The 19098-nt window shown below is 34.4% G+C and overlaps 4 protein-coding genes across 4 annotated transcripts in view; 1 reads left to right on the top strand and 3 right to left on the bottom strand.

The window, feature by feature from the left end:
• The window catches only part of LOC127098109 (uncharacterized), a 48360-nt gene extending 46042 nt beyond the window's left edge, over positions 1-2318 (top strand). Inside the window, exons 2-3 of the mRNA XM_051036616.1 lie at positions 1579-1755; positions 2071-2318. Coding sequence (XP_050892573.1) covers positions 1579-1755; positions 2071-2318 — 425 coding nt within the window. The remainder of the gene's footprint in view (positions 1-1578; positions 1756-2070) is intronic.
• A 1946-nt stretch (positions 2319-4264) lies between these two features.
• On the bottom strand, positions 4265-6913 carry LOC127098101 (uncharacterized). The gene is made up of 4 exons (XM_051036606.1): positions 6865-6913; positions 6449-6819; positions 5798-6388; positions 4265-4450 (listed from the first exon to the last, which is right to left on the bottom strand). Exons 1-4 carry the CDS (start codon positions 6911-6913, stop codon positions 4265-4267), a joined length of 1197 nt encoding a protein of 398 aa, XP_050892563.1.
• A 3494-nt stretch (positions 6914-10407) lies between these two features.
• On the bottom strand, positions 10408-11954 carry LOC127125977 (protein NDH-DEPENDENT CYCLIC ELECTRON FLOW 5). Its single transcript, XM_051054840.1, has 3 exons — positions 11321-11954; positions 10782-11240; positions 10408-10678 (listed from the first exon to the last, which is right to left on the bottom strand). Exons 1-3 carry the CDS (start codon positions 11837-11839, stop codon positions 10481-10483), a joined length of 1176 nt encoding a protein of 391 aa, XP_050910797.1. The 5' UTR covers positions 11840-11954; the 3' UTR covers positions 10408-10480.
• Positions 11955-12362: 408 nt separating this feature from the next.
• On the bottom strand, positions 12363-18789 carry LOC127125968 (T-complex protein 1 subunit theta). The gene is made up of 13 exons (XM_051054833.1): positions 18462-18789; positions 17482-17744; positions 17080-17226; positions 16818-16979; positions 15457-15534; positions 14203-14336; positions 14034-14106; positions 13876-13953; positions 13611-13733; positions 13308-13402; positions 12939-13148; positions 12795-12852; positions 12363-12680 (listed from the first exon to the last, which is right to left on the bottom strand). The coding sequence occupies exons 1-13, from the start codon at positions 18595-18597 to the stop codon at positions 12612-12614; spliced, it is 1626 nt and encodes a 541-aa protein (XP_050910790.1). The 5' UTR covers positions 18598-18789; the 3' UTR covers positions 12363-12611.
• Positions 18790-19098: the final 309 nt, after the last annotated feature.

Genomic DNA, 19098 nt, shown 5'->3' with positions numbered 1-19098 from the left:
AAGGGTTCATTTGATTCTGTAGTGGGGTATTCGTTACCATTAGATATATTGACTAAATCCAAGGTAAATCAATCAAGTCGAGTCGCCACCGCACTTCTATTTATCCAAAGGAATGGTTAGAAAGCGAACAAAAACCTAAAATTTTTATCAAATCAAGAACTAGTAAAAATGTCAGAGATCTGGGTAAGGGGGTTGGTTATGCAATGGGAAGGTTTTAAGCACCCAAAACATCCTAGGTACTCCTAAGGAGCCCTTTTCATACTTGTTGTAAGGTTGGTATTTTGTGAAAATTTGTTTGTGCAAACATGATTGAAGAGATGAGAAGAGAATATACAAATTTATTTACATTTTGTGTTTGGATGGATAAACCCATTGCCTACGTACCATCTTAAAAAAGATTAGGATCAAAACCTCGTAGTTCGGGGTAAAAATCTCAAAAAAATGAGTTGGTGAATTGATTGGTCCAAAAGCCTTAAGGTCTTTTGTTATCCAAGGGAGAAAACTCAACCTAAAACCACAAATCCACCATGTGAGGATAGCTTCAACATGCTAGTGAGGGGTTAACCCTATAATAAGCATGGAAGACTCATTGTCCATCACTAAGGATATAGGTGAGTATTACATCTACCTCAAGGATAACTCAAACCTAATAGCTAAAGGTTATGAAAATTTTGATTAAGAAAGTGGCCATTGAAACCACAAAAAGACATTTGAATGGGTTATATTTACCAATGAAAAGTATGTACAAAAATGGTCAAAGTTGACTTAAAGATTCAATTCAAAATAAGTGTTATGAAAAGAAAGTTTGAAAATCAAAAGCATAAGGCTTAGGTTTCTAATGTTGAAAACAAGTGTTAAATATTTACACAAAGTTTTGGCTTGGGTTAGAGTGGAGAGAAGAAGAAGAATGGCTAAAGTCCTAAACATACAAGAGATAAGGGACAAGAAGCAAAACCACAAATGGAGTTCCTCTCTTGAGATCATATTGATGATCCAAGTAGCTCCCATCCTATGGAATAAGCAATCACATAAGCATAAACTCAAGCAATCAACAGTAACCCTTAGTTTAAGGCCTAGGGAGGACCAGCGGTTGTTTACCAATTTCCACAGTAAACACATCCTAACACAATGAATTATACATATTTAACAACTTGTAAATATCTGATATAGACTTCAAGTCTTTGGTAGAAAACTATGGTTTTGAAAAAATCTTAGAAATGAGATTGTGAATGTGAAAAATGTTTTCTTAGCCATGAGGGCATTATGGTCAAATTAATATTAATGTGGGGGATGTCAGGTTCAAGTGAAGGGGTGGGGGTGCTAGGTAGGTTCCTCAAAATTTAAAATAGCATAGTAACCGTAATTGTTTCAAGTCAATAAACCTGGCTAAAAATTGTTTGAAATAACACATAGATATATTTTAGCGATGATATATTGCATAGACAACGACCTTTGCTTTGACATCTAGGTATATTAAAACTTTTAACTACACAAATTTCCTACTACTTTTTTTCACTTTTTTATTTTTTTTATTTATAAATTTGAATAATTTGTTACTAATATCGTGTTACCTTGTAGATTTAGATATATCTAAAGATCAATTGAAGATATATGCATGGACCGATATTAAAATTTTGTTACAAAGTAATGGTAGAAGCTTAACGGATTTTCCTACAATGCCTCATCCAAATATGTCACTACTCCCTGAATATCGAAACAGATTGGCAGATGATGAATTAAATGATGACACAGAAAGTTTGGCAGATGAACATATTCGATTGATGTTGACAATGAATCGAGAACAAAGAAGAGTATACAAAAAAATAATAGACAAGATAAATGAAAAAAAATTGATATGTTTTTTCTTTATTGTTATGGTGGAACATGAAAAACATTTATTTAAAGGGTCATGTCTATCGCAAAAATATCAAAAGGGGATATTGTTCTTACTAATACTTGAAATTACTATATTACTAATACTTGGTGGAAGAAATGCATATTCAAGATTTTGTATCCCTATAAATATTATCGAGTTTTTAACATGTTTCATAAAACTGAAATTTGCATTAGCCAATTTAAAAGCAAAGGCGAAACTAATCATATGGGATGAAACTCCAATGATGCACAAATATTGCAAAGGTATGGATAGAAATTTTAGAGATATTCTTCGATTTTCTGATGAAGGTAATATGAACACTACATTTGGTGGTAAAGTTATGGTATTCAATGGTGATTTTAGTAAAATTCTACCTGATATACCAAAAGGAACCATGTTGGAAGTTGTGCACGCTACAATCAATTTTGATGGGTCATCATGAGGGGGAATCATTTGCATTGGGTCAAAGACTCACCTAAAGGTCAAAGACTCACCCAAACAAGTGAGAGAGATACTAGATATTCACCCAAAAACTTAAGATGATAGATATATGGGACATCTCACTTATAAAATGTCCAACCTCCACTTTTCTAAGCAATGCGAGACTTAGAACTCACACTTGTTTCTCTATACAACTCATACTTGCTTCTCAATAATATCCCCTGATGACTCTCGACAAGTGTGCTGATAATATTACAGTAATAAAATAAGATCGAATCCACATGGACTATTATTTAATAAGAAAAATTTGTGCAATGCTTATAAAAGAGTATATTGGGGGGGTTTTCAGGTTCAAATGCGAAAAGAAAATAAATGTGTTTGGCAATAAAAAAGAAAGCAATTGATATTCACTATGTGTCTAAAATCAGATTAAAAGAGTATCTCACACAAAAAATATTAAGAACAAGGTGCAATTGAATAGAATTATACATTAAGTTACTCATACAATATAAAAAATTAAACATATGTTCCAACAATATCAAAATAGGTTCATCAAACACCACATAACCTAGAGAAAATTAGATACTCATAATTCAAATTACAATACCAAAATCAATTAAGGATGTCTTCATAAGAGATCCCTTGAAGGATTTACCTCCAATGGCTCCAAATGCTCTCAAAAATCACTTATGGTGTTGTAAACTCGTACTTCTCGTGTAGAAATTTGCAACCCTTGAAAAAGTGCAAAAAGTCTCCTTAAAAAGCCTTCAGAATGAACCAGAACGCGTCAGAAAAGTCCAAAAAAATAGGTCATCGTGTGCATGATGACCTGCATCGCATGCGATGCTGTGCGTGATTATTCTAGTAGTTGTATGCTTTTCCTCACTTTTTCACATGATTTTCACTAAGTCCTTATTTCTTCACACTTATCTATTTTTTCCTCATTCTTTGATCTTTATTCTTCATTTTTTTCTCCTCTTTAACTTGTTTTGATTTGTTCCTTCGATCTAAATCATGCAATGACGGAATATCATCACAACCCCAAACTTGAATCGTTGCTTGTCCTCAAGTAACTTGTTGGCACTTCCAATTCCAAACATAAAACAAGTTGCACAATAACAATTGAACATCACCATATAAAATTTTCTTTACCTAACCATCGTTCTAGCTTCCAACTTCTATCTGGAAAATTTGGAAAACGTCCTCAAACTTTGACAAGTACTCAACATGTCTCTCATCTCACCTTGACTCACTCGACAAATAAGGTACTCTCTCAATCGACATGAAAAATATTTTAAACTCAGCTTAATCATGTTCTAATATAATTTATCAAAGAAATCAAAACACACACATTTGAGGTCCTTTTTGGTTGTATCTCGACTTATATTTTGATAGGATATTTTTGGGAAAGTAGTTTTAAACCTTTGGAGTTAGGTGCCTAGTTATCCTTCTATCATCATACCTCTTTGTTCCTTCTTGATGACACTAGAGATTTTTCTATTGTGGTCCTTATTATGATTTGCATTCTTTTAATCATTTTTTTGAAGAAGCCTTTTTTTCCACTTCTTATGTTCTCACAATATTTTTGAATGCTTGGCCAATTTTAGTACCCCAACACCAAACTGAAAAATTTGTTCGCGTCCAAGAGCAACCCCAAACTTAATCTTTTTCGTAACACTTAATAACTACACTTCTATCTAACTCCAAAGAGAGGGTGGAAAGATAATATCTTTCAAGTTATACTGTTAAGAATTAAGGCTAAGTCACTGAAGACCATTTCTTCAACTGTTGCAAATTTTCTCTTAAACTTTGAGTAGACATATGATCTTCTTGCTGATTATAGAAGTCTCGAAACACAGGAGCGAATCTCAGAGATTCAACATACAAAGTGGGTGAAACTTCCGTTATCCACCTTATAACCCCCATTGCGTGAGATTCCATTCTTCTTTAAAATTTTGAAGCTTGTTGACTTTGCATTTTCTCTGGTTGTTGCTGCACTTGTGGTTGGTAGAATCCTTTGTCATTTCCTGCTTGATTATCCTCTAGTTGTTCCAGCCTCCTTATAGCTGAAGCGTTGACAGGTGCTTTTGGGCAAATTATCTCGTCTTCGGGGTAAACGGTCACACTGCTCTCCTGCACAGTTCAATAATAACACAAAAATTCTTACCAGCTCTTTGTGTAACGCTAGCCTTGCATTTTATATTTTCATAAAATAAACGCCCCAAACCAATAGGTTTCCCCCTCAAAAGAGTTAAAATTCCTAAACATCGATTAACAATAAATTGTGATTGGTTAGACGCAGCTTCTAAAGACTGATAAAAAAATGAGGCTTAAGTCCTTGGAAATTTGCAGAATTCAGCAGTTCTGAGTCGTATGGCTAAGCTACGCTTAACCAACCATTATGCCCATGGCCTACAAAAAGATTCTATCATCTTGGGACATTGCCTTGTTTATTATGCTCACGTCTATATGCCCTAAGAACACATACAAAAGGAGGTTTCAAATTAAAAAGATAATTGATAACACTAGTAGAATTACAACATACTTACCTCGCACATAAGAAATGGTGTTGCCTGCCTCACCAAATGTCGCGTTTGCATAAAATTATAAGCCTATGTTTTTGTTTGCTTCACAAATCAAATTGTTGAAACTTACCCAACGCCTTTGTTGCAACACCTCCCCTACTTCTCCAAAACCTTGAAGTTCTTCACAAGTGAATTCCCTCTCTCTCTCACAATATGGCAATCCACCAATTTTAGGTACTTTTCAGCATGAGCCTCGGAAAAAATATGAGATTGGGGATGGTAAGAGCATTAGGAGCGGGGGCAGCCCATGGGGATGAACCTCTAGTCAATCTTCCTCTCTTTGAATCCATTTGTACCTACAGCAACTCAAAAAAAAAAATATTGCACCGAGAAAAGAAAATAATTACGCAGAAAGTATGCTTATATGAGTTTGTGAAAAGTAGAAAGAGAAGAAAAAGAATTATGGGGAAAGTGATTTGAAAAATCACTATTTATAGGCTAACTAGTCGTTGCCCATCGCGCGAATTATACATCCATTGTACGTGCGATGGAAACGGTATTCCCCAACGTATATATCGTGTGTACTATGCTCTCATCACGCGTTCGATGCTAATTATACTCAGATTCTCTCCAACTTCTCTATCACGCGTGTTACGCACATAGCGCACGCGTGATGGAGCTCTATCACACGTGATAGCATGCGGGATCATTCCAGGGGCTTCAACTTTTTCTTTATTATTCTTCTTCTTTTCTTCTCCTTTATTTTATTTTCTTCTTTTCTTTTACCTGTTTTCTTTTCTATCAAAATAACACACACATTGTAAATGTTTTAAAAATTAAAATTTAACGTAAAAATTAAATGGATACATATTAATAGTTTTTCTCCCATTAAGCGCTTATTTTCCATCATTAGCTTTACGGTTCATGCCTAAGGCACGTCAGGCGCAAGAGATACCCTAACGCCGGTCAATTCACGTTCACTTTCTCCTTTTTCAACTTTGTTACCTTTTTCTTCGAATCGATAACATGTCTCCAAATCCACTACATGTGGTGCCCATTCATACACATTAAAAATCACTTTTTCCTTGTTGAACTTCAAGCTAAGTTCATCAGTTTCCACATATATTAACGCCTTTTCAGTTTTCAAGAATGAGCGCCCGAGAATAACTGGACCTCTTGAGTCTCTGCTCTTATCAATCACCACAAAATTTACAGGAAAAACTAAACCATCGACATGTACTAACACGTCTTGTAAGATACCAAGCGGATGGGTAACAAATAAATCATCCAAAGTGAGAGTCATATTACTCGATATGGTCTCTTCCAAGTTGAATTCCTTAACCTTATTCAGTGGTATCACATTAATGCTTGATCCTAAATCACACAAAGCGTGTAGGATCTTTACTCCACCATTAGTACAAGCGGTGTTGAACTTACCTAGATCCTTTAGTTTTAGTGCCAATGTTGGAGACACTTCCGTCTCATCTTTCTCGGTCATGTTTACATCTTCCTTGACTGACTTATGCTTTATATCATTTAGCAATGCCTGCATAAATTTAGTAAACTTAGGGATTAGTTCTAAAATCTCATGAAACAAAATACTTACCTGAAGTGTAATCAACATCTCTTTAAACTTTGCAAACAATCCTGCCTCATTTTCATGTACTGGTTTCTTCTTAATTATAGGATAAGGCGGTTTTATGTAATATGATAGTTCTGGATTGAGATCATTAAGGATTTTCTTCTTCGTCCTTCTCCAAGGGGAAATTTTATCTTTTAATTGTTCAATGGTGACTCCTTTCTCCTCTTGGTCACCCAGATTGTTACTCTCCTTTTTTTCAATCCTAACTTCTTCTTTTTCTATCAAATCCTCTTCAACTATTTCATTTTCACCCTTTTTGGTGATCACTTCAAAACCTTTTTCTATAGCCTTGCAAGAATCATTCTTAGGATTATCTACCGTATCACCTGTAAATCCTTCACACGCGCCATGTAAGGCAACTATTTGTCAAGATAACTGACCAATCTGCACCTCCAAGTTCTTTATGGACGCATCATGGTTCTTGCTCATTGTTTCATATTACTTTTTTACCTGAGCAAAGCTACTTTGAGTTGCTTGGATGAAGTTTTGCAGAGTCTCTTCCAGTTGAGACAGTTTCCTTTGGTTAGGAGCTTGTTGACTTTGTTGAATCCCTTGATTTGCACCTGAGTTGTGGTTATTACTTCATCTGAAATTCGGTTAATCTTTCCAAACAGGATTGTTAAGTGTTGGAATAAGGGTTATTTCTATGGAAATTAGCAAATTTTTCCTCTTCACTTGATCCTTCCAAAGAGCATCTTCCACTTTCATGTTCCACGCCACAAAAATCAGACCTAAGGGCTTGTGCCTAACTCACGTTAGCCTTACCCAAGCTGCTTTTTAGCTAGCTTTTTGTTTAATAATTCAATTTGGGCTAAAAGTGAAGTATAAGTATCAATAACTAACATACCTTTGATGTGCCTACAGTTTCAATTTTCACTGACTTGTCGCTCTTTGAACGATACACATTCAAGCACATCTTCTCAATCAGGTATTTAACTTGTAGTTCGGTCATTAATCTGATCGTGCCTCCCGCGGAAGCATCTAGCAGCATATGTGTCTGACTCCTGAGACCTTTGATAGAACTTTCATTTGCTCCATATTATTCATATTATGATTTAGGCACATGCGCAATAAAAATTTAAATCTTTTCCAGTTCAGTTTCATGCTGTTCAAAATTTGTAATTTCTACTCTTCCCTTAGAAAACTAAGTGGTGGTGAAGAATCTCTCTAAGAATTTATCTGCTAGCTCTTTCCATGTATGAATAGTTCCATTTAAAAGGAAAAGTAATCAATCTTTGGCTCTTCCAATTAGCGAGAATCCAAACAACCTTAGTATAACTTAGTCTTCTGTGATGTCAGTTGGTCTGCATATCGAAGTTGTTCCATAGAAGGGAGCAAGATGCTCCCACGGATCTCTAATTAAGCTCCCATCAAACGGTTTGTCTCTTATACCTAAAAGCACATAATTTTTAATATCAAAGGTAGATGGGTTTGCTGGTACAAACCCTCTAGAAACCTATCCTTCGTCGATCCTTTTGCAATAGTCCCCCATAATATGTGATGATACGACTGCCATGGTGATCTCTTCTTCTGCGTCCGAAGAGATTAGTAGGTTGTATTTTACTAAGATCCGTTTAACTAAAGTTGCTTCTCTAATTGCTCTCTTGTTAGCATGTGCAGTTCTTTCAATTTTTGGATCAAACGGTGCCAATGCAGATCCTGAGCTACACATACACAAACAAGAAACAACGCAGTAGTACGGAATTTAATGAAAAAAAACAAAAATAAAAAAATAAATAAACAAATATTGCACAAGTATTTCCTTGTTGAAATTATCAATAGTCCCCAACAACGAAGCCAAAAAAGTTGATGACTTCTCGGCAAGTGTACCGATAATGTCGCAGTAATAAAATAAGATCGAATTCACATGGACTGCTATTTAACAAGAGAAACTTTATGCAATGCGTATAAAAGAGTAAATTGAGGGGGGTGGGGTGTTTCAGGTTCAGATGTGAAAAGAAAATAAATTTGTTTGACAATAAGAAGAAAGCGGTCAGTATTTCCTATGTGTCTAAAATCATATTAAAAGAGTATCTTGCATAAAAAAAATTAAGAACAAGATGCAATTGAATAGAATTATAGATTAAATTACTCATACAATATCAAATCAAACATATGTCCCAACAATAGGTTCATCAAACACCACCTATCCTAGAGAGAATTAGTTACTAATAATTCATATTACAATACCAAAATCAATTAAGGATATTTTCATAAAAGATCATTTAAAAGCCTTAAGAATGGACTAGAACACATCAGAAAAGTCCAGAAAGAAGGGTCATCGCGCGTGTGATGATATGCATCGCGCGCGATGCAACTTTTACTTCTCTATCGCGTGCGCGATGTTGCGCGTGATTATTCCATTAGTTGCATGATTTTGCTCCCTTTTCACTAAGTTCTTATTTCTTCACACTTAACTATTTTTTCCTCATTTTTTTGTCTTTATTCTTCATTTTTGAACTTGCTTTGATTTGTTTCTTCGATCGAAATCACGCAATGACGGAATATCATTATCCTCATCAAGTGTGAGTCCATCCACTATGCCCCCCCTCAAGCATAAGCTCTTTCATACACATGTTTGTACTGCCGGTGAGAGACACTTTTATCTTGTAATGGGCACTTCAACGGAACACGCTATCTGACCACCATGTCAGAAAGACTTTCGATACAAGGATTCAGTCGGTTTACTCGAACCATCGGCTTTGATACCACTGATGGGTCATCATGAGAGGGAATCATTAACGTTGGATCAAACACTTATCTAAAGGTCAAAGACTCACCCAAACAAGTGAGAGAGACACCATGTATTCACCCAAAACCTTAAGTTGATAGGTGTATGGGTCCTCTCACTTATAAAATGATTAACCTCCACTTTTGTAAGCAATGTGGGACTTAGAACTCACATTTGTTTCTCCACACAACTTATACTTGTTTCACAATAACTCATACTCATGAAATTCATGTGAAGATCTTACATTGACCAAGAATATGAGACTTTTAATTGGTCAACCAAATTCAAATAATGATGAGTTAAAACAGTTTTCTGATTGGGTTTTGGGTATTCATGATGGTTCAATTAGAGATTCCAATGACATTGATATTACATTTGAGATCCCACACGACTTGCTTATTACAACGTATAGCAATTCTTTTGCCGCAATTGTTGAAAGCACATAACCTTCTATTTTAAATAATATTTTCGAGGTATCTTTTTCCCAAAGCATGACTATATAGGCCCCAAGTATTCATTCAATTCAGAGATTGATGTAGTAGATGACATTCATACACCAAAATTCTTGAACACAATTAATACTTCTCGACTTCTAAACCACAAGTTAAAATTAAAAGCTGGGGTTTCAGTAATGTTATTAAGATGAGAAAATACGTTGTCGAAGGAAAGGTTACCTCAGAGAATAATATCAGAGATTTTATACCTCGATTGTCCTTGACACAATCCGATGTTAGAATTCCTTTCAAATTTTAACGAAGATTGCAATGACAATTGATAAGAGTTAAGGTTAATCACTTAAGAATGTTGGAGTTTATATTCTTTCGCCAGATTTTTCACCCGATCAATCATATGTGGCAATTTCAATTTCAATTTTAAGAGTCATTTCAAAAGGATGATTGAATTGTTGAAAATTCATAAGATAATCAATGTACTAATTCGACATCAAACATTATTTATAAAGAAGTTTTTCGAAATGTGTGACATGAATAATGTCAATATCATGAAAGCATCTGTATTTTATTTTTTTATATACAGCTAAGATAATTTTATCTACTTTTACATCAATTTTAATCAAATATATATATTTCGAACCAGACCCGTGCAACGCAAAGGTCAAGTGTTGCCCGGGTCATGAGTCTAGTTTTCATAACTTTTGTTTAATATATCTGATATACACTAAACTTTATGAGAGTGAGTTAAACTTTGCAGATAAAATATTTTTGAACATTCTGTTGAACTAATTTGTTCAAGACAATTAGAAAACATCATAGATTTGGATTGTGTAGATACTGTCCTCCTTTCCATACATTTTGTGAACTTAATACTATTGGCTGGAGGACAGCAGCTTGACCAACACATATGTAAGCATACTTGCTATAACTTTCAATGCCGGACGAGCCAGGACTGAACAAGTAGGTTTCATCGAATCCATTCCTTCCAACTAAAACCGAGTTTCTTCGACCCTGATTCAAAAAAGGAAACAATTATTCTTACGAAAGAAGTTTGATAAGCGCTTACGCTATAGGTTTATCGATAAGTCTATCGTTTAGGATGACGATTGCTTACCCTGTCAATCAGTGTAAAACTTCGAGGCGCGTCCGTGTATACGAGACTTATTCTTTCTTTCAACTGTTTGTAACTATCTGTTTCTTCACCAATTGTATCTTCACTATCACTTTGACTTCGTTCCACTTCATTGTTTTGATTGTTAGTTCCCCAACCAGGAAATAACTGCTTAACAGAAGATTTCCATGTTTGTCCTAATCCTTTGTCCTTGCTCGGAGGACTCAAAATAAATTCCGATTCAAAAGGCGGTCGGATATAGTAGTTTGATCTCTCTAGTCCTATTGCATAAGTTGCTTCTGGTGTGCTTACTGTCAAATGAATCAAGATAGAACCTGTCATCTGAAGAGGCGAAGAGTTTGAGTTCGAGATTTCAAGCTCTGAGCCTAATCCGTCTTTTTCCAATGTCACAATGTATTTCAATCCAATCTTACTATCCGGTCCTTTGTTTATTAATTCTACCTGCATAAAACATCGTAGCCGAGTTCAAATTTCATCAGAGACGATTCTAAAATGGTGATTAGCGCGTACAAATATTATACCTGAATGGATTCTTCGGCATTGCCTTTAATGTTATGCAAAACCCAATTAGTTGGAGACCATGAAACTTTATCGCCATCGTCGTCGTTAACTTGAAAGTTGAAGTTTAAAGAAACTCCACCTTGAATAATGGCATCACCAAATTCACCTTCTGATACAGCAGTATGAAGAAGCTCAACTTTTCCACCATGCCACATAGGTGCTTTGTAGGAAGTAATCAATCCACTTGGTATCAAAATGGTAGCAAGGCTTCCATTTTTCAATTCCATTTTGGCCATACAACTTCCACCAACTTCTTCAAAAGTGACTCCATGTCCATTGAATTCTTGTTGTAGATAATCAAAGTTGATTGGTTGGTAAGGCACAGAAGCTACTTTTGGAAGTGGAAAAAATCTCTTGTATTGATGATTGTATTGAATGTAGCTAGAAAAAGGTAAACAAAATTGTGATGGTAGTAGTGTGTTTCTAGTGGATTTTGGAATGAAGAAATTGGAGCAAAAAAGTGAAGTTGAAGAAGCCATGGTTATGCTTCATAAACAAATGAGATGTTGTTTCATGCATTAAGGAGGAGAAAAATTTCCTGCTTGAAATTGATTCATAAGTAGATAAGGTTTTTGATACTAGCCTTTGTATTTCATAGTACTATTTAGCATCATAAATATTTCAAGATATTATTCTAGTTTTTGTCCTTTTCTATAAACTTTGGTGTTTGTTTGTTAAACCAACTAAAAATTTGTTTACATTATATTATTGTATTAATATTGGAACCCACTTTTACCATATAGATATTCTTCAAAAATTTAAATGTTCATGCTTTAAACTAAAAAAAAGTATTTATAGGATTAAATAAATCCTAAAAATGTTTAAAACAATATTACTAGGTAGATAAATATGTTACTACTATTTTATTTTATGAGAATGTATTATTATAAATCAATTCAACACATTAGTCAGTCTTATTTAATTGTTTTAACAACAATAAATAATATGAATTCCTTAAACTATCTTTTGTTTTATAATGAAAATGAGATTAAACAGCAAAGATTAAATATAATGATATAAAATTAATCAGCTCATCAAACATGAACTTTTTTTGTTTCTATTCAAAATAATAGTCAACTACACTCTACAATATTCCCAAACAAAAGCTGTATACATAGCAAAAAAACCAAGGAAATGATAGAACTGAACACTACTAAAAAAGAGGAATGAAATTAAATTTAGACTATAATCTCTTTAAATTTAAAATTCAAAATTTCTTAAGCTGATTTGTTAATGCAAGGAAACAATCAATTAGTCTTCATCCATGCCAGGAGCAGGTTGATTTCTCCTTGGACCACCAGCAGGTTTTGACATTATAATCTGAAAATATCAAAATACAATTTCGATAAATTTATGCAAAGAAAAAGTGCTTCCAAGGTGCCAATTAGGAGTTGACAGTGAATAATCAATTACTATTTACTTCTAGTTGATTACCTGATCGACTCGTAGAACGGTGCATGCGGCATCTGCGGCATATTTAAGAGCAAATAACCTGAGAAGAAAAAACAATATCATGAAACTAGTATTCCATATAAGTCTATTTCAAACATGGAAAAATGATTAGAAAAAATAGCTTACTTTGTCACATGGAGATCCCAGACCCTCATGGTTGAGACATCCTTACAAACGCCTGGTTCCAAATCAATGCCAACTTTGGTATTTCCAGATGCATGTTCTGCATAAAGAGAAGATATAATCTCCATTGCATTTAGCCCAGCATTCTCGGCCAAAGTTCTTGGAATCATTTCAAAGCTTTCAGCGAATTTCGCTATAGCATACTGATCCAATCTGTAGAGGCATCAAAAAAGATTATTGAATAAACAAAAATAAAGCCCAAAAGCAGAGATGCAGTAGTGTCTAATTCCAAAGCAATAATCTTGAAGATACAGTTTAGTGTTAAAAGTTACGTCAACTTTATAGTCAAAACTTCAGGGAAATTCAATGTACCCTGTTTCCTTGAAGGAAAAGTCTTTCACCCTTTTAGCTAACTCAATTTCAGTTGCAGCGGCTCCAGGCACAATGCGGCTATCCCTGCACATGGCCTGACAAATAATTGCACAGGGAAATAAAGATTAATCAACATTTAATATTACAATTATTGCGAGAAAAATGCATCAGAAACAAGTGTAATTCAAATTGATGTAATAGGAAATCTTTAGTTTGCAGAGGCCCAAATTTCACAGGGGTAATGTGGAGTTGTTCTTTTATTATTATTCCCTTGTTATGAAGGCGTGCAACATTGGAAATCACCTTGTAAGTGTTGACTCCATCATCAACTGCTCTTTCAAGATCATCTAGGATACTATCGGTACTTCCTCGTAAAACAACAGTGGATACAGAATTTCCTTCAACTTCATTTTTCACAATGGTTACCTGCATGCCATATCATAGAGAGGAAAATTATATGCCACACATAGATATGAGAACAAAAAGAAGGAACAGAATACGCCAATACATATAGAAATGAATAAAAATCAAGGAAAGAACTGAGAACAAAAATATCCCTTCAACTTACCCTGGCACCACCAATTTCCTCGACTGAAACAGAATCAACATGTCCAAGATCATCTGGGTTTGGTTGGCTAAGTTTCAGCTGTTGAAGGAAAAAATATGGATTAGACAGAAGGTAGGTAACAAAAGTCTATATGGACCCAAAGAAGCAACGATAGTAACCTTCGCGACAGCACCAGTTGTTCGGCAAAAACGACGTAATTCAAACTTTGAACTGATTTTCAGAACCATAAGCCTACAGGAATATTCAAGTTAGAAAATAACTATACCCATACCACAGCTTCAAATTGACAATATTAATACAAATTCAATAGCATTTGATTTTACACACTTGTAACGTTCACAAAAATGCAAAGCCATCTCTCCTACGGCTGCACCACTGACAATCACTTTGGCACCAGAGTCCGCTACTGCCTTGATAAGCTCCTCTACTTTAGCTTCTTCAGTTTTTGAATAGTTTTCTAGCTATACAAATCAAAACAAGTAGAATAAATCCACAATAACCAAAACCATCAAATGATTTAAAAAACATGAGCAGTTTTTTATAAGTTATGAAAAGAAAATATTGGTAGAAGCCTTACACAGTAAGAAATGGTTAAAAATCAATAGCACAATTTGTCCTAAAAACTATTCCATATTGCGTAACAAGTTCGAGCTTTGAATATTTGAAATAGTCCAAGCAAAGGCTCAAGCAAGAAATTCACAACAAATCACCAGAGAAGTCCAGCACAATCAGAAACAGGTGGACGGTGGGCGCACAAATAAAGGCATAATTTGAAATTTCCCACATTGGTGTGCGTTAAAGAAGAAATAAGACAGTCCATGTTGTTAGACTTATAGCAACCTGCCAGACCTCAAGCTTAAGCATCTAAAATCTAAATGATATTTTTTAAACATAAAACGGAAAAGAATAATATTGCACTCAGTTTTTTTAAAACAAATACAAAGCTGATTCCATTACAAAACTGAAAAATACTGAGCTTATCCTCAGTTGTTTATCAACTTGAATCAACTAATAACCAAATTCTTGTACTTGAGACTTTAGGGCTTTTGCATATTAAGCAAAAAGAAGAAAGTGTAGATACAATAAAGCAATTCCGTCCAACAAATATCTCACACAAAAATGAACATAGCAACAACAAAAATGGCCTGCTAAAAATTAATAAGACAAGGATGTAAAATTTTGGTAGAAATTAACTTTGTTTAAACAAACAATAATAGACAAGTTTAGGATCATGAACATTATATAGTTTCGTTATCCTACAATAAAACCTGATTTTAACCTTTATTTGGGAGGGGAGTAGAGCTCTAGCCTGTATCACTAATCACTAATCACAAATCAATAGGCCTCCTTACTCAAAACCTATGTAGCACCAACACTTCATATTGAAGACGAGTACCGACACATTGGTTACATTCAATAATTCTATTTTCTCAGAGTTAGTAGTGTCAACATGTCAATACTATGTCCAGTGTTCATGCCTGTCAGTGCTTCATAACTCAAAACAATGAATAAATTTCACAGCCAGTTTAAATGAAAAGAGAAAAGATATGTAACCAAATTAAATAGTCAATTTGCCTATACCTGCTCGGCTGAATGTATGAGGACAGTTCCTTTAGTTTCAGTTGCAGAGGTATCAACACCACCAACAAACACAGCAACCTATAATAACATTAACAAAAATCTCAGTAATAGACAATATGAAAATCTGCCAGTAAAATTTCATGGAGAGAAAAGGTAAAAAAATTGATGCACTGATTTGATGATTTCTAATCATATTCAAATGAAACAAACAGAAAAACATACTTTGATCCATAATGGTGAAAAACACTAGAATTCAACAATAAGTGAGAGAGAACAAATAAATATTTTTCATAATTACTTGCTGGCCATTTGGTTTCAAAAAATGATTTTTAGTTCATTTCTTCTCATTTTTAATTACAAAATGCCACCACTTTAACTTATGCTGCTTTCAAAGATTTGTACAGGAAAAATAAATAAAAAATGTTTTAAAACGGTTTTATGCACAAATATTTGACAACAAGAAAATTAATGGAAATAAGGTGAAATATTTGCAATTAAAAATGAAAACAGCTTCATCAGAGCCTATAATTATGATTAAGAAATGCTTTTAGTGATTCAGCCTACCTGGCCACATCTGACAAAATTCACATTCACAACCACAGTAAAATAAAAAGTAAACCACAACTTCACACATCAATTTTAGAAAATAGAACTATATCAACAATCTTGATCCTGGTATCTCAGTTATTCCATCTTTAAACAAAGCAACAACTCAAGAAATTTGTTTTATCTCATGGTATTTCAGTTATTCCATCTCATCTACTTTGCTCACTATGTTGGTTGGTTGGTTGTTGTTATGTCTTTTATTTTTTATACTTTTTTTAAAAGTATAGTTATAGCATGTAAGCTTTAAGGCATTATATGGGCCATGGGAGAATATGTGAAAAGCAAATTCGATGGGCCTACATCAAAAGTACTGCCTACATATTACTAAAAAAAGTGGGCCAAAACTAAAAGTGTAGCCTTCACATTAATCAAATTGTCAAAATAATGAACAAATGAAGAGTACACATGATAGAGTATGTGATATACTTCTACTTATATTACTGATATAGGTAATATGTATTCTAGAATACTCGGTGTTGTTCTAGTTTGTTCTAACTAGTTAGATCAACAGTTTTCATAACTGTCCATCTGTTTGATTGTTAGCACTGTAAAAACCTAACACGTACTCAAATCATGAGATCCATTAGTACAACTCAGTTTACAATTGAACCTTTCCTCTCTCCCAAATTTCTATTTTCTACAAACTCTATTAACTGCATAAAGGAAAAGATAAATACAGAGTTGTGAAGAATTCAAACAAATGAATTGCATAATAAATACCCTTTCCAATAAGACAGAATGTATGAAGGTCTAACCTTTGCCTTTTCAATATGCTTTATAGTTCCGACAGCATCATTTCTCAAAACCATTCCAGGAACAACAGCACTGTTATGCAATCCCCCTCCCAAGAGCTTTGCAACACGAACATTGTCCACGTTAAAGTTTGCAGGGTTTGGGGGGCAAACTTGGATGCACGCCTGTATTGTGGAAACAAAAGTAAGAATGTTTAAACTTTGTGCTGCTACTAAAGCATATTATTCCTAACATAATAAAATGAGGTAAGCGGAATATACTAACATCAGCAATAAGTGAGCATAGGGTATCCTCTTGACCAAATTGCTTGCTAGCAACTGCTGCTCTCATTCGAGAAATAACTTGTTCCTTATCACGCACATCCATACTTTCTGAGCCTGCCTCCACCAGCTCATCTAATATTTCAACTGTCTAAAACATGACAATGAGTGAGAGTGAGAGTGAGAGAGTGAGAGAGTGAGAGAGAAACATTTAAAAGTGAGTCACTACCAATGTTTTAAAACCAGATGAAACCGACTAGTTCAACCGCTTAAACCAGGATCCTGCAAAATTTGCCGGTTGATTAGATCCCGATTGTATTTTAGTTTTGTACAACCGGGTTCTATCTACAATCCGATTTTTAAAACATTGATCGCTAGTGAGACTCTCATCAGAAAAATAACAAACCTTATTGATTGCTTTTGCATATCCACTAATGATCTCACTCGGATGCAAGCCCATCCTAATAAGTTCCTCCGCGCCTTGCAAAAGCTGCCCAGCAAAAGAAATAACCAAATTTGCTCCATCCCCAATTTCCTCCTGTTGAGCCTTACTAGCCAAAACCAAAATCTTGGCAGCAGGATGCTGAACTTCAAGTTCATTCACAATCGTCGCAGCATCATTTGTGACAAAAAGCTTGTCCAAATGATTTATAACCATCTTATTCATACCTGAAGCAGAACAAACAACACATAATAAGTCCACCAACACCATTCTAAATCTAGCCAAACCAAACCAAACCAGTTCATTTTCCAATCCTATTCACTTTCTCTTGCAAACAATATGCACTGCGAAAATTCACTCCCGCAAAAACTTTTCAATCATAGATCCCAAGTTCTCTTCATAAATATAAGTATTTTTCAGTTCTCCACAAATTTGTCAAGCACAAAGGTTTTTAAAAGAGTCTGCGACCGCGAAAATGGCCGCGACAAAACGGTATTGGCAGGTGCCGATACTGTTATTCACCACCGCTTTTATGTTAATGAACAAATTGAGGTTAATTCAGACCGTAACGACCGCAACCTGTACCGACCGAAATCACAAAAGCCTTTACGCGATCACATCACAATCCTTTTTTAAAAGACATTCCAATTTCCAAATATGAACTAAAATTAACTCTGAGCATTACATTTACATCAGTGGGAAAAAATCACTCGTGAACAAGTAAACACTCTTCATAGATCCCAAATACTCTACATAAATGAAAAATAAACAAAAAACACAAATTTTCAATTTTATCCACAAATTTTCATATGAACTAAAATTAACTCCAACCACTGCATTTCAAAATCAAAACTTCTCGAATCTGAAGGAACATTAATCAATTGGAATAAATATATAAAATGCACAACAACAAAAAAAGAAATGGTGAATGTGATTATTGTTACCATTTGGGCCAAGAGAAGTTCGAGTAATGGTAGAAAGTTGTTTGCAAGCATCGATGTTCTTGAGAACAGCTTCGTCGAGACCAGAAAGGTGTTTGTGACCTTCCTTCAACATTGATTGCATTCCGTAAGAACCCATCTTGTTGAAATTGAAATGACAAACCCTAACCCTAAAACTCAGAAATTGGGGATTTGAAGATTTTTGAGGTTGACACTCTCACTCTCAGTCTCGGTGAGGGTATGAAATTTTTTCAACACAGAAGCTCTTAGAAGAGAGTGAGAAGGGAAATAATATAAATATACGATATTATTTAGTTTAAGTTTTAGGGCGACTATTATTTTCTGGTACAATGAGGCAATTGGTATTTAATAAATATGAAAATTCGCTTACAAGAAATGTGTTTAGATAATTTATCAAAGAAAATGAAAAGAGAAAAGAGGGATTCACTAACCGTGAAAATTTATTTTACACTATCAATCAATGAAGATCATGTATCCTCTTAAATCAGATTGAAAATTTTAAAATACTTGTATTACATGGCAAAACTATATATTCTTATTGGATAATAAGGTAAAACTTATTTACATTGTCAGTGCATCACCATTAAACTCAAATGAAAAATGCATTGTCTCGTATAAA

The sequence above is a fragment of the Lathyrus oleraceus genome, chromosome 1, assembly GCF_024323335.1.
Source record: "Lathyrus oleraceus cultivar Zhongwan6 chromosome 1, CAAS_Psat_ZW6_1.0, whole genome shotgun sequence".
Lineage (NCBI taxonomy): Eukaryota > Viridiplantae > Streptophyta > Magnoliopsida > Fabales > Fabaceae > Lathyrus > Lathyrus oleraceus.
The sequence above is the reverse complement of the archived record's forward strand: the minus strand, read 5'-3'. Positions and strand labels throughout refer to the sequence as shown.

Bases quoted from the DNA above. Each gene is read 5' to 3' on its own strand.
- LOC127098101 (XM_051036606.1), bottom strand. From the start codon at position 6,913: ATGAGCAAGAACCATGATGCGTCCATAAAGAACTTGGAGGTGCAGATT. The intron at 6,389-6,448 runs GTAAGTATTTTG...AAATTTATGCAG, and splicing joins AGATGTTGATTACACTTCAG to GCATTGCTAAATGATATAAA. The intron at 4,451-5,797 runs GTATCTCTTGCG...TGAACTGTGCAG, and splicing joins GTGAATTGACCGGCGTTAGG to GAGAGCAGTGTGACCGTTTA.
- LOC127125977 (XM_051054840.1), bottom strand. From the start codon at position 11,839: ATGGCTTCTTCAACTTCACTTTTTTGCTCCAATTTCTTCATTCCAAAA. The intron at 11,241-11,320 runs GTATAATATTTG...TGTTTTATGCAG, and splicing joins ATGCCGAAGAATCCATTCAG to GTAGAATTAATAAACAAAGG. The intron at 10,679-10,781 runs GTAAGCAATCGT...TTTTTGAATCAG, and splicing joins GTTTTACACTGATTGACAGG to GGTCGAAGAAACTCGGTTTT.
- LOC127125968 (XM_051054833.1), bottom strand. From the start codon at position 18,597: ATGGGTTCTTACGGAATGCAATCAATGTTGAAGGAAGGTCACAAACAC. The intron at 16,980-17,079 runs GTTAGTATATTC...TCCACAATACAG, and splicing joins TATGCTCACTTATTGCTGAT to GCGTGCATCCAAGTTTGCCC. The intron at 12,853-12,938 runs GTAAGCTATTTT...TTTTCTTCTCAG, and splicing joins TGGGATCTCCATGTGACAAA to GTTATTTGCTCTTAAATATG.